The sequence below is a fragment of the Sciurus vulgaris genome (genome assembly GCF_902686455.1).
Source record: "Sciurus vulgaris genome assembly, chromosome: 2".
Taxonomy (NCBI): Eukaryota; Metazoa; Chordata; class Mammalia; order Rodentia; family Sciuridae; genus Sciurus; species Sciurus vulgaris.
This window is the reverse complement of record NC_136462.1, coordinates 136,208,256-136,222,022: the sequence shown is the minus strand read 5'-3', so window position 1 is coordinate 136,222,022 and position 13,767 is coordinate 136,208,256. Positions and strand designations below refer to the sequence as shown.

Here is a 13,767-nt window from a genome sequence, read left to right as displayed (position 1 = left end):
CATGAAGAACACTATACACAAAATTAATAAATGGGCAATGCATGTAAGAAAATAGATGTAATATCATTAATATTTATAACATATAAGAAAATCTTGATTATCAAAAGGAAAAGCATAGGAAATCCCAAAAGAAAAATAAGAAAGAATACTAATAGGCTATTTACAGGTGGGGAGTCAGAAATAGCTAAGAAAAATATGAAGAGGTAATTGAACTCTTTAATAGGAGAAATGTAAATAGACCTAAAAAATAATTAGCATGTTACACACGTGAGGTTGGCAGCAATTAGAAAGATCAACAAGGCCAAACAGTGTTGGGGATGTGAGGAAAAGGGAACCCATCTGTCCTGCAAGTGGGAATTGAGATGGCAGTAGCCATCAGCCAGTGCTTACAGAACCTGAAGTACCGTTCTCCCCAGTGACCCAGAAATCCCTGAGGCATAAACCTCAGAAAGAGTCTCACTTACTTACATAAGTGAAGCTGCATATGAGTATCAGTGACAGCACTGTTGTGTGGGGACGTCAGTTGCTAGGAGGATGGAGGAGCAAAATGTGGCAAATGCATAGGAGCAGAAGTACAGGCAACAATTAAAGTACTGAACAGAAAAAAGTAGGAAACAGTGAGACATGTACTACAAATTTTTGCAAACTTAAAACACATAAATACACAATTCTAATACATAAAACAATACTATTTATTATTCAGAGATCCATCTTAGAAGACAGATCATCATTCAAATATATATCTATGCTATGGGAGGGAAGAGAATGAGGGTGAAAATCTGAGCTTAAGGGAAAATTTTAATTTAAAAAAGCACACCAAAGGGCTTAGACTGACAGACAATGCTGGTCTAGCAGTCCGGAAAAACCCCAAACAAAACAAAATAAGAAGGTAGAATTGTAATCACAAAAGAAAAACCTTTAAAAGCTTGAGTCAGGGCTGGTCCTTCTCAATTTCTATTCATATGGTAGTATTAGGTGTGTTCTCCTGGGGCCCTTTGCCATTACCTCTCTCAAAATGATCCTAGCGGTTCTTTGAGTTCTCTTGGTTGTGAATGTAAATTGAATCCTTCCAGCTTTGGCCAAGGGAGGTCATGTAGGTCAACTGGGATGCTCTGCCTCTTCTAGAATAGACCTTTCTCCACCCTCCGGCCTCACTAAGCCATCCTTCTGAAGAGCATGGGTACTCTACCATCCCACACTCTGGGAATCGGCATGGGCTTGGGCTTGGGCACAGGACCAAGGTCCCATCACTTTCTCTCTACAACAAATAACCCAGCTGGGGTTATTTGGTGAGTGTGGCATGGTATGAGGAACAAAGAACAATCCTCTCAACGCCACAGACTGGATATGCTTAAAGGTCTTTCTCCTTGGAGGTCCTCATCCCAAAATCAATCTACTGAAGAAGGGAGCAATGAAGACAATGAAGACAAGGAAGGGAAAGGACGCAGGGGCAGCAGGTGGAGAGGGAGATCAGGCAGAAAGTCAAGGGGATAATGATCAGAACTGTAAGACCCTGGATGGATATGAGAGCACTTGACATCAAGTGAAGTGTCCCGAATGTATGTCTTGGTGGGGGCTGCTGTGACAGTCTGTGCTCCTCTTCTACATCTGGACAACGGCTTTGGGAGAAGCCATCACAGTCCCATGTAGAAGCTCCTCCTATCTGAAGACAGATTCTATTGGCAAAGAACCTCTAGCTGCCATGCATACAAAGTCTTAGACTTGACACTTACTGTGCAAAAGACAATTTGATCGGTGCTTGGATTTCTATCCACTCTTCCTTTAAAATCCTTCCACATTGTAGCAGCTCCTTTGAAAGTCTTTCTGCTTTTCTCAAATTCTCTGCAGCTTCCTTAAATCTGAACTGTGTTTAGGAAAGTTTCCTCTTGGTCCTAGATTCTGGGACCCCAAGTCCTGAATTTTCTTGGCTCTCACCCTTCCTGAGTCATCTGTTAGTTTTTTATTTGATCTTGAGAATTATATATAAATATTATATAACCAGCATCTTTATTTGTAAAGATCACAGATAAAAGGATACTTTTGAAGGGAGAGTAGGGCTTTCCCCATGGTATGGAAGAGTTCTATGGAGCACTTAAAAACATCTGAATTGTCGTTATAAGGAGGTACAATGGAGTCGGTGAGGATTTCTTTGGCTTTCTCTGTGTGTTGTTTTGCTTGTAGTGCAAATCCTGTGGACAGAAAAGAAGTCTCAGTTTCTCTTGATCTCGGTTGGACTAATACAGTTCTCTATGGCTAGTGAATTTAACAAAGTCTCACGGTATTGTCAAGTGTCACACAGAGATGTATTTGGGCAACAGGGAATATTGTCATGACTATAGTAACCAAAGAATTGTTTCATATCAAGTGCTCAAGAAAAAAATTTCCCCAAATGGCCATTTTTAGAAATTAAAATACACAAACAAGCTGGAATTGAACAAATTTGAAACCTCACCAATATCAGATGTAAAACATGTGACCAATAATCATAAAAAAACAAATGGAATACAAGGACTACAGCATTCTGGGAAGGAAGTAAGATAATCATGAACCTTAATCCTGGCTTTGTGACAGCAATCTTAATGAAATACAAAGAATTCTGAATCTTCTGCTCACCCATCTATAAATGTGATGTTACAGTTATTTTAACAATACAAACACAATTGCAGTGAGATCATGGACTACTGTGCCACAAGCTCTTCCTGTGGGGTAGTAGGCTAATATGAAACAAAATAGAACAATGAAAAATTACTCCTGAGAACTGATTTCCCAGAGGATTCCAGTGCTCTTCCCCAGGTTTATTAATCTGTGGGTGGGGTGACACAAGGATCACCAGCTGGGATCCCATGCTTCATACTTCCCACGTTCCCATCCTCCTCTCCAACACTGACACCCTCTTCCACTCACGCCCATACACCCCTGGTCCTATGCTGGGATCTGAAACTCAGATCTCTGAAAAGACTGTCAAAATATGAAGTTAATTCTATTCTCATGTCTATAAAGCAGAAACAATATACTTTCTAAAGGAGAAAGTCAAGGCTATGCTCTTTATGTGAAATCTCTAACAGAACATTATGGATCTTATTCTTTTTTAAAGCATATACTCAACTGCTTGCTAGAAATTTATTAGTGCCAATGGTGCATGTGATATACCAAAAGACATTGCAAACTGGATTTCCAACTCGGGTTTCTTCCCTTAAGAACATGAATTTGAATCTACTGGAGGTAGCATAGGTTGAGGTTCAAGAACATTGGCTCTGAAGTCAGACTATCCAAGAAAAATTTGCTGCTCTACCACTTACTAGAAGACTTTGTCCTCAGCATCCCCAAATGTACAAAAAGGTAATAACACCACCTCACAGGACCTCATACCTCACATGGAAAACAGCAAGGCACCAGGCAGTCAGTAAGACCTTACTAAATACTGGATACTACTTTTACTTTTAATTGAGAAGAAAGACTCATGCAGAAAAGAGGCAGACTGTAGAAGGAAAGCATTACTTGAAAACCAAGATGGCAGGACACTATGACTGACATGTAAAATCTTACATTGGAGCCTTGAATCAGCTACTTATTAACAGTATGATCTAGGGCAAGCTGTTTCAATTCAGATTTGTTGTTTCCTCAGAATCTAGAAAATGGTGGGTGGTGGGGAGGGTAGGTAAATGAGATGATCCTCAAGGTTCCCTCTGGCTCCAATGGTCTTTGAATTAATAGGTAAGACTAGTCTATAATAAGTTCTGGCCAAAATTATTGAGTGATAATTCTATGCTTAGCACTATGGCATTTTCCACTTCTACTGCTTTATTTTCTCATGGAACCAACCCTGGGAACTCAATGCCCCCATCGTCAGCCTTATCATAGCTTTTCAGTTGAAGAAACTGAGTGCAAAGATGTAGTCTTATACATCTTGCCCTAGGCTGTATAGTCAGTGACTAGAAGATATATCCTGGTTGCTATCTATTGTTTTCCCCTTCCTGTATCCCTCCTCTCTTCTTCTTTTTCCTTTTGGGATGTTTGGTCCCTGCACATCCAATCTGTGCAACCTACAAAGCCAGTTTCTTCCCAAGCACCCACTGAAGTGAAAAGTTAGGTCTGGTCAATCAGATTATTCCTGGCCTGCGGTATACAATTCAAGTTGGTCTAAGTGGGATGTCCCCGAGATGTTTTGGTGGTGGGACATTCTTTCCCGGGAATGCTTAAAAATGAAACCTAAAGTTCTCAGCAGGCTTGCTGCCACCATGTAGACAAAGTTTGTCTAAGAATGGAGCCAATACTAAGAAAAACAGCCAACATATACATACTTGGAGAAAAGATAGTCTCTTCAACAAATGGTGCTGAGAAAACCAGAATCCATATGTAGCAAAATGCACAAAACTCAAAATGGATCAAGGACCTAGGCATTAGACCAGAGACCCTGTACCTACAAGAATAAAATGTATGCCCAACTCTCCATCATGTTGGCTTAAGAACTGAATTCCTCAACGAGATCCCTAAAGCACAAGAAATAAAATCAAGAATCAATAAATGGGATGGTATCAAATTAAAAAGCTTCTTCATGGAAAACAACAACAACAACAAAAAACAAAAAACAAAAACAAAAAAAAAATCAAGAACGTGAAGAAAGAGCCTACAGAGTGGGAGAAAATCTTTGCCACCTGTATCTCATCTCAGATAGAACATTGACCTCCAGGATATATAAAGAACTCAAAAAACACCAAAAAAAAAAAAAAAAAAAATCACTACCACCACCACCACCAAATAAACCAATCAATAAATGGGCAAAGGAACTGAACAGGCGCTTCAGAGAAGAAATACAAATGGTCAACAAATATATGAAAAAATGTCCAACATCTCTAGCAACTAGAGAAATGCAAATTAAAACCACACCGAGGGGGCTGGGGTCATGGCTCAGTGCTGGAGCACTTGCCTAGTACACATGAGGCCCTGGGTTTGGTCCTCAGCACCACATAAAAATAAAATAAAGGTATTGTGTCCACCTACAACTAAATAAACATGTGTTAAAAAAAGAATACACTGAGATTACATCTCACTCCACTCAGAATGGCCAATTATCAATAATACAAATAACAATAAATATTGGCGAGGATGTGGTGAAAAACGTACATTCATAAATTGCTGATGGGACTGCAAATTGGTGCAACCACTCTGGAAAGCAGTGTGGAGATTCCTCCGAAAACTTGGAATGGAACCACCATTTGACCCAGTTATCCCATTCCTTGGTATGTACCTAAACAACTTAAAATCAGCAAAATACAGTGATGCATCCACATCAATGTTTATATCAGCTCAATTCGCAATAGCTAAACTATGGAACCAACTTAAGTGCCCTTCAACAGATGAATGGATAAAGAAATGTGGTATATATACACAATGGAATATTACTCAGTCATAAAAAAGAAAGAAATTATGGCATTTGCCAGTAAATGGATGGAACTGGAGATTTTTATGCTAAGTGAAATGAGGCAATCTCAAAAATCAAAAGGCCAAATATTCTCTCTGATATGTGGGTGCTAACACACAACAAGAGGTGCGGGGAGAATAGAAGTTCATTGGATTATACAAAGGGGAATGAAGGGAAGGGAACAGGGATGGGAATAGGAAGTACCATAGAATGAATCGGAAATAACTTTCCTATGTTCATATATGAATACACGACCAATGCAACTCCATATCATGTTTTACCTCAAGAATGGGATCCTAACTAGAATAAGTTATACTCCATATATGTATAATATGTCAAAATATACTCTACTGTCATGTATATCTAAAAAGAATAAGAAAATATTTTAAAAGAGAAAAGAAAAATAGAGCCAAGTGATGAGAAAAGAGAAATGGAATCCTGGTTACTTCCAACATCAGATATGCTAAGTCTAAAGCAAGCCTTACCCTTGGATTTTTAAGTTGTATAAGCCAACACACTTTAGTTATGCCAATTCATGTTATTTATTTATTTATAATTTTTTGGTTATTGACTGTGAAGAGACTCTCCATCAAAAATGTGAATGGCCAGGCAAGGTGGTGCACACTTGTAATCCCAGTGGCTAGGGAGGCTGGGGCAGGAGGGTTATGAGTTCAAAGCCAGTCTCAGAAACTTAGTAAGGTCCTAAAGCAACTCAGGGAAACCCTGTCTCTAAATAAAATATAAAAAACGGCTGGGGATGTAGTTCACTAATTAAACATCCTTGGGTTCAATCCATGGTACCAACAAAACAAAATTTTTAAAAATGCAAATGGATTCCATTCTGAGCTCTTATTTCTTGTTTTGTGTTTTCTTTCTTCTGATCTAATAGATTATCTCTTAAGAAACCTAATTTTAAGATCATGAAAAAACAAACCCAAAAGTTTATAGTTTTCCCTTTGATTATTTATATGTTATATACTTAGTTGACTTCAAAAGGAAATGGCTTCTCAGTATTTGAGGAGAATATCCAAAAACCTAGTCCTTCTACTTAAGTGTGAATCAGATTTGGGGAGAACAGCAATAGCCAACCAACTGGTCCTCCTTGGTATGAGATGAGCTCACCTTTCAGCTGGAGGTAGCCTTGAGCCAGATTGACATGTGCCTCTGCTAGTTTCCAATGGGAGTTGCCGTAGCAAATTCTTGTCAATGGTATACAACGTACAAGCTCCTGCACAGCCTGTTTATACTGTTAGAAAAAGAAATGAGTTAGATGGCTTAAAACTTTAGAGTCACAAAGTATAATATCTACTTATACTTTTATTTATTCAACAAATATTTATTGAGTGTCTACTATGTTCTCAGCATGGCTCTAGGCCCTTGGGACACATCACAAAAAAAGATTCATTTTGTGTGGTAGAGTGCTTGTATGCTCCAGTGAAATAACAGCAAACATAAGGAATGAATACAACTTTTAGTACATTTAAAAGTAAAAAATATAATAGAATAAAGAAAAAAATTGAAAAAGTAGAACTGACATGTAATTATTTCCTATGTTTTCCAACTGTCCCTCCATTAACAGCTCCTACATATTCAGGTACAAGTGGACAAATGGTAGTGGTTTTCAAATAACACACTTTCATTCTCAATTTGAAACCTTCCTTCAAAGCTTATGTCAGTAGCATAGCAAATAAAATCAGCAGGACTGGCAAACAGACTTTATTAAAGCAGTGAGAAGCACATTTTCATTCAGAGCCAGGACAAAGAGAATAGGAACTGTGGATTCCCAGCTCCAGGTCAGTTCAGAGGAGGTATATATTCGAAGCAAGGCTAATAGTTTCAAAACACGACAGTTTTGAAATTCTTTGACATTCCTTCCACCTAGAGATGGCAGGGGGATATCTATGTTCCCTTCTCTTTGGATCTGAACTTTGTGACAGTTTGGTCAAAATGAATTGTGGAGAAAATGACGTGGTGCTAGTTTTCAGGCCCAAGTCTTAAGAAACTGGTGGCTTCCACTTTTTCTTTTTGGGTGTCACCCTTGGAACCTGAACAAGGGCTATATTATTTCCCCTCCAAATTCAAACATTGAAGTTTCAATGTCCTGTACCTCAAATGCAACCATATTTGGAGATAAGGCCTTCAAAGAGGTGATTAAGTTAAAATGAGGCTGTTAGGAAGGCCCTAATCCACTACGACATGTCCTTACAAAGGAAAAGGAAGAGACACCAGGGATGCATGTGCACAGAGAAAGGACCATGTGAGGACACAGAGCAGTCATCTGCAATCCCAGGACAGAGGCCTCAGAATGAAATCAATCCTACCAACCCCTGCACCATGGACTTCCAACCTTTAGAACTGCAAGAAAATAAACTTGTGCTGTTTAAGCCCCACAGCCTGTGACATTTTTTCATGACAGCCCTAGTAAAGTAATACAGAACCCAACCACCTTACTGTGAGGAGGACTAAATGGCTCCATGCTGACACCAGTTAGTCAACCATATGAGTGAGCCATCTTGACAGTAGAGTCTCCATGCCCACCTAGGCTAGTATATACTACATGAAGCACAACTGACCAGACTCCAGTGGGATTTGCATAAATTGCAGGTTCATGAGTTAAATGAATGGTTTGTTTCAGGACACTAAGTTTCAGGGTGTTCTGTAGTAATAGATAAGCCAGAACAGCAAGAGAAGAGATGAGAGGTAAGACACCAAATAAAAACCAGCTGAAGTAGGGAAAGAAGAGGAAGAAACATAGGAAGGAGAATAGAGCTGTGGAGAAGTCTAGAAGACCCAGTGTGCACCCTGGGCAATGCCGACTAGAAACACTTTAACCCTGAAACAACATTTTTGACAAAAATGCACATCCAGTTAACCACAGAGTCACTTCTGTGACCCAACAGAGGAAGCTGAGGGAGGAAGCTTACTCCATAGCATTGAAATAAGGTGTGACTGTGGCTGTTTTTTACAAAAGTAATGCATGCTTGTCAAAATGTACAAGAGCAAAAAAGGTGAAAACTAAACATCACCTGCGAGCTCACCTCCTGGAGATAACGAGGTAACTAAATATCCCTTTATTGTATAAATATATCTCCATTTTTTTTTCAAAATAGACTTGACAAGCTATAGGTTTGCAACCTGCTGTTTTAACAATTTATGAACATCCCCCATGTCATCTTCTATGATAAAAGTTTTAATGGCAATATCATATTTTATTACATAGGCATAGCATAACTGAGTTACTCAGTCCACTGTTACTGGATATTTAGTTTTTACTTAGTGTTTTACTCTTTAAATAGCTTGTATGGATATAAGGAACAAGGAAGCTCAAAACAAACCTAAAAAGTCTTACTGTGTCATAACTTAAGAAAGTGCTCAAAAAGTGAGTGGTAAATCAAGGACTTAGCCAGCTTGTAGGCACTCCCACTGGCAAATATTGGACAATTTCAAGTTTTGATAAAAATGGTAGGTTGTAAAACACAATTTTCTGAACCTGTACTGATGTAAATAAATGAATGACAAATAAAATGTGAAGAAGGAAAAGCTCTTATATGGAATGCAAACAAATAAATGCTGAAAGAATACTGAAGTCAGAGATTTACTATTTGACAAATATCATAGTAATGATGGATTCAAGTGAGAATCATTGGTGGATGCTAAAACTAAGGGGTGAAGTTTTAAGTATATACACAGTTTTGATGCCTCTCCCCCCAAAATACTAATAACTTCGCCAAGGAGTAAGGAGTCAGCCTGAGTTAGTTAATATGTCATTAGTCCCAACAATAACAAAGGGGGAAATAGTAATTCTACAGTGTACAAACCTGTTAGACAGAACCTTAACCAAGTATTCAAGATTAACATCACAGTAATGAGACCGAGAGACACTATGTACCTCCTCCTATGTACCCAGAAGGCTCTAGGGTAGTGCTTGTGCTACTCCTGCTGCAAATGCATAATCTGAATTGAATCACAAGGAAAGATAACACAAATTCAAATGGAGAGATGTTCTGCAAAATCACTGGAGTATACTTTTCAAAAGTATTGACATCACAAAAGACAAACATAGGTTACTGTTGCAGAGTAAAGAAGACTGAAGAGACATGACATCTATATTTAACATGAAATCACGGACTGAACTATGGATCTGATTTTTTTCTTTCCCCAAAATGAGCTTATCATAGAGAAATATGGATTATGGTTTATAAGCTAGGTAATAGCATTATACTAATAATAATTTCCTAATTTTAATCCTTATTCTTAGGGAATAGACACTGAAGTATTTAGAGGTAAAGGATCATTATATCTGTAACCTACTCTCAGACAAAACATGAGAGTGAAAGAGAGAGAGAGAGAAAGAATAAGGGTGAATAATAAAGTGGGCAGGGGTGTGGCATAGTGCAGAGTGTGCTGAATATGCATGAGGCCCAGGGTTCCATCCCAGCTGCAAAAACAACACCAACAACACAAAACAACAATAACGAACCCTTAAAAAAGCATAAAGAAAATGTTAACAACTGTTGAAAACTAACCAAAGTCAAAAATTATTATAAAATAAAAAGTTACCCCAAAATGGGTATGTGTGTATATATATATATATATATATATATATATATATATATATATTTTTTTTTTTTTTTTTTTTTTTTTTTTTGTGGTGCCGGGGATTGAACCCAGGACATTGTGCATGTGAGATGTGAGGCAGGCACTCTACCAACCCTCGAAATAGATATGTAGATAATTATTTTTTTTTTAAATTTTTGTAGTTGGACAGTATGTCTTCATTTTGTTTGTTTATTTTCAGGTGGTGCTAAGGATTGAACCCAGTGTCTCACAAGTACTAGGCAAGTGCTCTGCCACTGAGCTATAGCCCCATCCCCCAAAATGGATATTTTTAAAAGTGAAGTACACTGTGTGGATCCTCACTGATTCTTTGAAAATCTCCCAGGGCACAGAGCATTGAAACCTCAAGATCCTAACTGAACTGATGGTTTGTCCAACCATATTTCATTGCATCCCAGGACTTCTGCTCTTAACACTGTGCCTACCTTGCAGATTTTACCTGTGTTCTCTTCTAGAACTCATTTCCTCCATGCTGGTTCTTTTGTTCCTCAGTTCTTAGCTCATTTATTACCTCCTCACAGAGAGCTCCCCGACCCCAGTGGGCCCACCATCTGTTTTTTTATGTTAGTTGTCCTGTAGCTCCACGAGGGCATACACCTTGTCTATCCTGTTCACTTTGGTGTCCCAGGAACCAGAGATCACAGAAATGTTTTAAAGTACCATTCTGTGCACATAGAAGTTAATTCTTCACATATGCTAAATGCCTTCGGGCATTAGGATTAATTCTCTTATAATACTTTCATTGAGGAAGGTTACTGACCAAAAATTTACCTAGCATGGGCCTGGTACTGAATAAACACCAGTTGTATAATGAATATGCACACAACCAAAACCAGCTCATGACCTCTTGCTATAATCTTGCTCTTTTCCTATATTCACTGTACAAGTGAAGGGCACATCACCTGAGCAGACTTAGACCAAACTCAGGGTCTTTCATACCCACTCTGCCTTGCTCTCACCTCTCCTCCTATGTTCCCTTGATCATCCAGTTCCACCAACTGGCATTTCTACATTCCTTTCAAAAGGTCTCAGCACCTCTGCTGCCTCCGCCCTACATAGTTCAGGCCCTCATAATTCCTTGCCAGGATTATGGCACATATCCTTTCCTTCTTCCAGTTTAATTCATTTCTCATCCATCCACTAAAGAGCTGCAGAAATGATCACTCTTAAACTCAAACCTGCTTTATAGCTTTCGTCTGTTTATAATCCTAGAACATTCCTCCAGTATCTTTATGAGAAATCCAAAACTCTTTTTCCGGGCATCAAGTATCCTCCAGGCCCAGCTCCTACCCATAAGCCAGCTTCATTTCCCTATGTCACAAGAGCCTTCGTCCTAGACAGCTTCTTGTACTTCCCCAGTGAGACTGTGCCCCCTCAGGTCCACAGCTTTTCAGCATCTACTACTTTTTTCCCAGAGCACTTAAATGTTCCTCCTTACCTGGTCAACTCTTAAGTGCTCTAACTAGTGCTAACCAAGCAACTTCCATCCTAGAAACTGTGCTTTATTTGCTGTCCCTCTACCACCTCCAGGTTTACTGTCTACCCCGTTCTGTTTTGCATGTATGTCTTTCTGAGTTTGTGTTCCTCACAGAATTTATTCCACTGACTACCATTATCTGTTGCCTATCATCTCAGCCAGACCACACATCCCTCTGAGGAAGAGGCTGTGCTTTCCCCTCTGGGCCCTTGGCACCTTGACGGCACCTGGTACATATTAGGCATATAATGGGCATATGTGAAATAATGAATGGACAAATGGCCTGGATGAGTGAATGAGTAAAACTTCTGAGGGGGAAAAAGAAACAAAAAAACTTCTGAGGGGTGAAGGGGAAAGAAGTGTGCAAAGATCAAGAAGATTAAAGACAAGGAATTCTAAACTCTAGAAGCTTTATCTGCGTTGTGTTGCATTACTGTGCTTAGACCAGGGATGTGGTAAAAGTTCAACACATATTTATCATTGACCACACCAGTTACTGGGCTTGGAGCCCTGAGGGTCCACACTCACTCATGGCATAATAAAGGCACTCACCTGTGATGAGGAATGTAATCTTAAATACTCTGCTGCTGCTGCTTCTTTTTTTTTTTTTTTTTTTTTTTTTCCTTTTTTGTGGGTACTGGGGATTGAACTCAGGGGCACTCAACCACTGAGCCACATGCCCAGCCCTATTTTGTGTTTTATTCAGAGGCAGGGTCTCACTGAGTTGCTTAGGACCTTGCTAAGTTGCTGAGGCTGGCTTTGAACTCCAATCCTCCTGCCTCAGCCTCCTGAACTGCTGGGATTACAGGTGTGTGCCACCACACCTGCCTAAGATACTCTACTTCCTTTGATAGTGTGTGATAGCCAAATTCCCAGAGTATAGGCAAGGAAGTGAAAGGTTCCTTACATCGTGACTCCTGGAAAAGGACTTTGCTTTCTCTTCACAGAGGTGGAGCTTCTCTCTTGGCGGCTGGAACAGAGCTGTCTGTGGCAGCTTGTTTTGGATCTTGGTTTTAGGAGTGATGCTGACAGCAGCAACAACTTCATCTAGGTGGTTGGTTATGTGGGTTTCCTGTGATTCTTGCATATTTTTAGATACATTGTCCTCTAATTTTAAATAAAAAAGAAAGGAGTTAAATGATAATTTCCATAGTTACTTTTTAGAAATACATATTTTTTCCTAGAAATTGAGTTTAGAATCTAGGAAAATTTCATCATTATACTGATGACTGGTTTGAAATTAGTAACATTATATACCAAAAGGTCACCAGTAGAAATTAGCTGAGCCCGAACAGCTCTCAATGGGTTCATACTGGATCAACTGAACCACAACTGACCTTGAGGCAGAAAGTAAATGACTGATGTTAAACCTTTACTTCTGGCCAGCCTGGTATAATTGGAACCAAATTTGTCCTACTGCCTAAAATGACCAATCAACCAATAAATAAATCAACAACCCCCAAAGAGATAAGCTATAAAACAGGACTCAGGCAATAAGAGTGATTCCTTAAGGATGGAAAAAATAAAGTTCAACCCAAGATCACCCCAGTTCATTGCTTTGAGAGAGCATCCAAGACATTGTTTAGGGAGAGGGGACCCAGAAGTGACCCAGTGGACTATCTAAGTTGAGGATATTGAGCTGAGAGTCTGGGTGACCAAGATGGCAAAGTTGACAGGACAGATTATTGTAGAAGAGAAGACTGCACAGAGAGAGGTCCTTAGAAGTGAGCAGATGGACCCCTCAAGTATGGGGAGAGATACTGATCAGCATGTAAGAAAACTACTGGAGTCTGGAGAAAAGAATTCTCCAATAAGACTTAAAAGAACAGTGCCGAGCACTCACACAGGGTTAGCAGTGCCTGTTCACACAAACTGGAATAGAAAAACTCAACTTAGGAGGCATTGGGCGAAGTACTCAGAAGTTTTATCTCCACAGTGGAGAATAATTAGCCTAGACTACTACTCAGACCCCCCTAACAAAACTTAAAAGAGGTAGGAAAAAAAGGCCCATAACAAAGAGAATAATGAATTGATGAAAATGGACCACAAATTAGCACAAATGCTAAATTAACAAAAAATACATTAAAACAATTATTGTAATTGTATTCCATCAGTTTAAAAAGGTAACTAGAGCTGGATGTGGTACTGTATACCTATAATCCCAGCAGCTAAGGAGACTGAGGCAGGAGGATCGTGAGTTCAAAGCCAGTCTCAGCAACTTAGCAAGATCCTAAGCAACTCAGTGAGACCC

The 13,767-nt window shown here is 39.3% G+C and overlaps 1 protein-coding gene across 1 annotated transcript in view; it reads right to left on the bottom strand.

Annotated features, from left to right (window-relative positions):
• Positions 1-13,767, bottom strand: part of TTC23 (tetratricopeptide repeat domain 23) — a 100,034-nt gene that overhangs the window by 69,899 nt on the left and 16,368 nt on the right. Inside the window, exons 2-5 of the mRNA XM_079129076.1 lie at positions 12,424-12,623; positions 6,545-6,668; positions 2,039-2,189; positions 1,734-1,859 (exon numbers count right to left, since the gene is read on the bottom strand). Coding sequence (XP_078985202.1) covers positions 1,734-1,859; positions 2,039-2,189; positions 6,545-6,668; positions 12,424-12,603 — 581 coding nt within the window. The 5' untranslated portion in view covers positions 12,604-12,623. The remainder of the gene's footprint in view (positions 1-1,733; positions 1,860-2,038; positions 2,190-6,544; positions 6,669-12,423; positions 12,624-13,767) is intronic.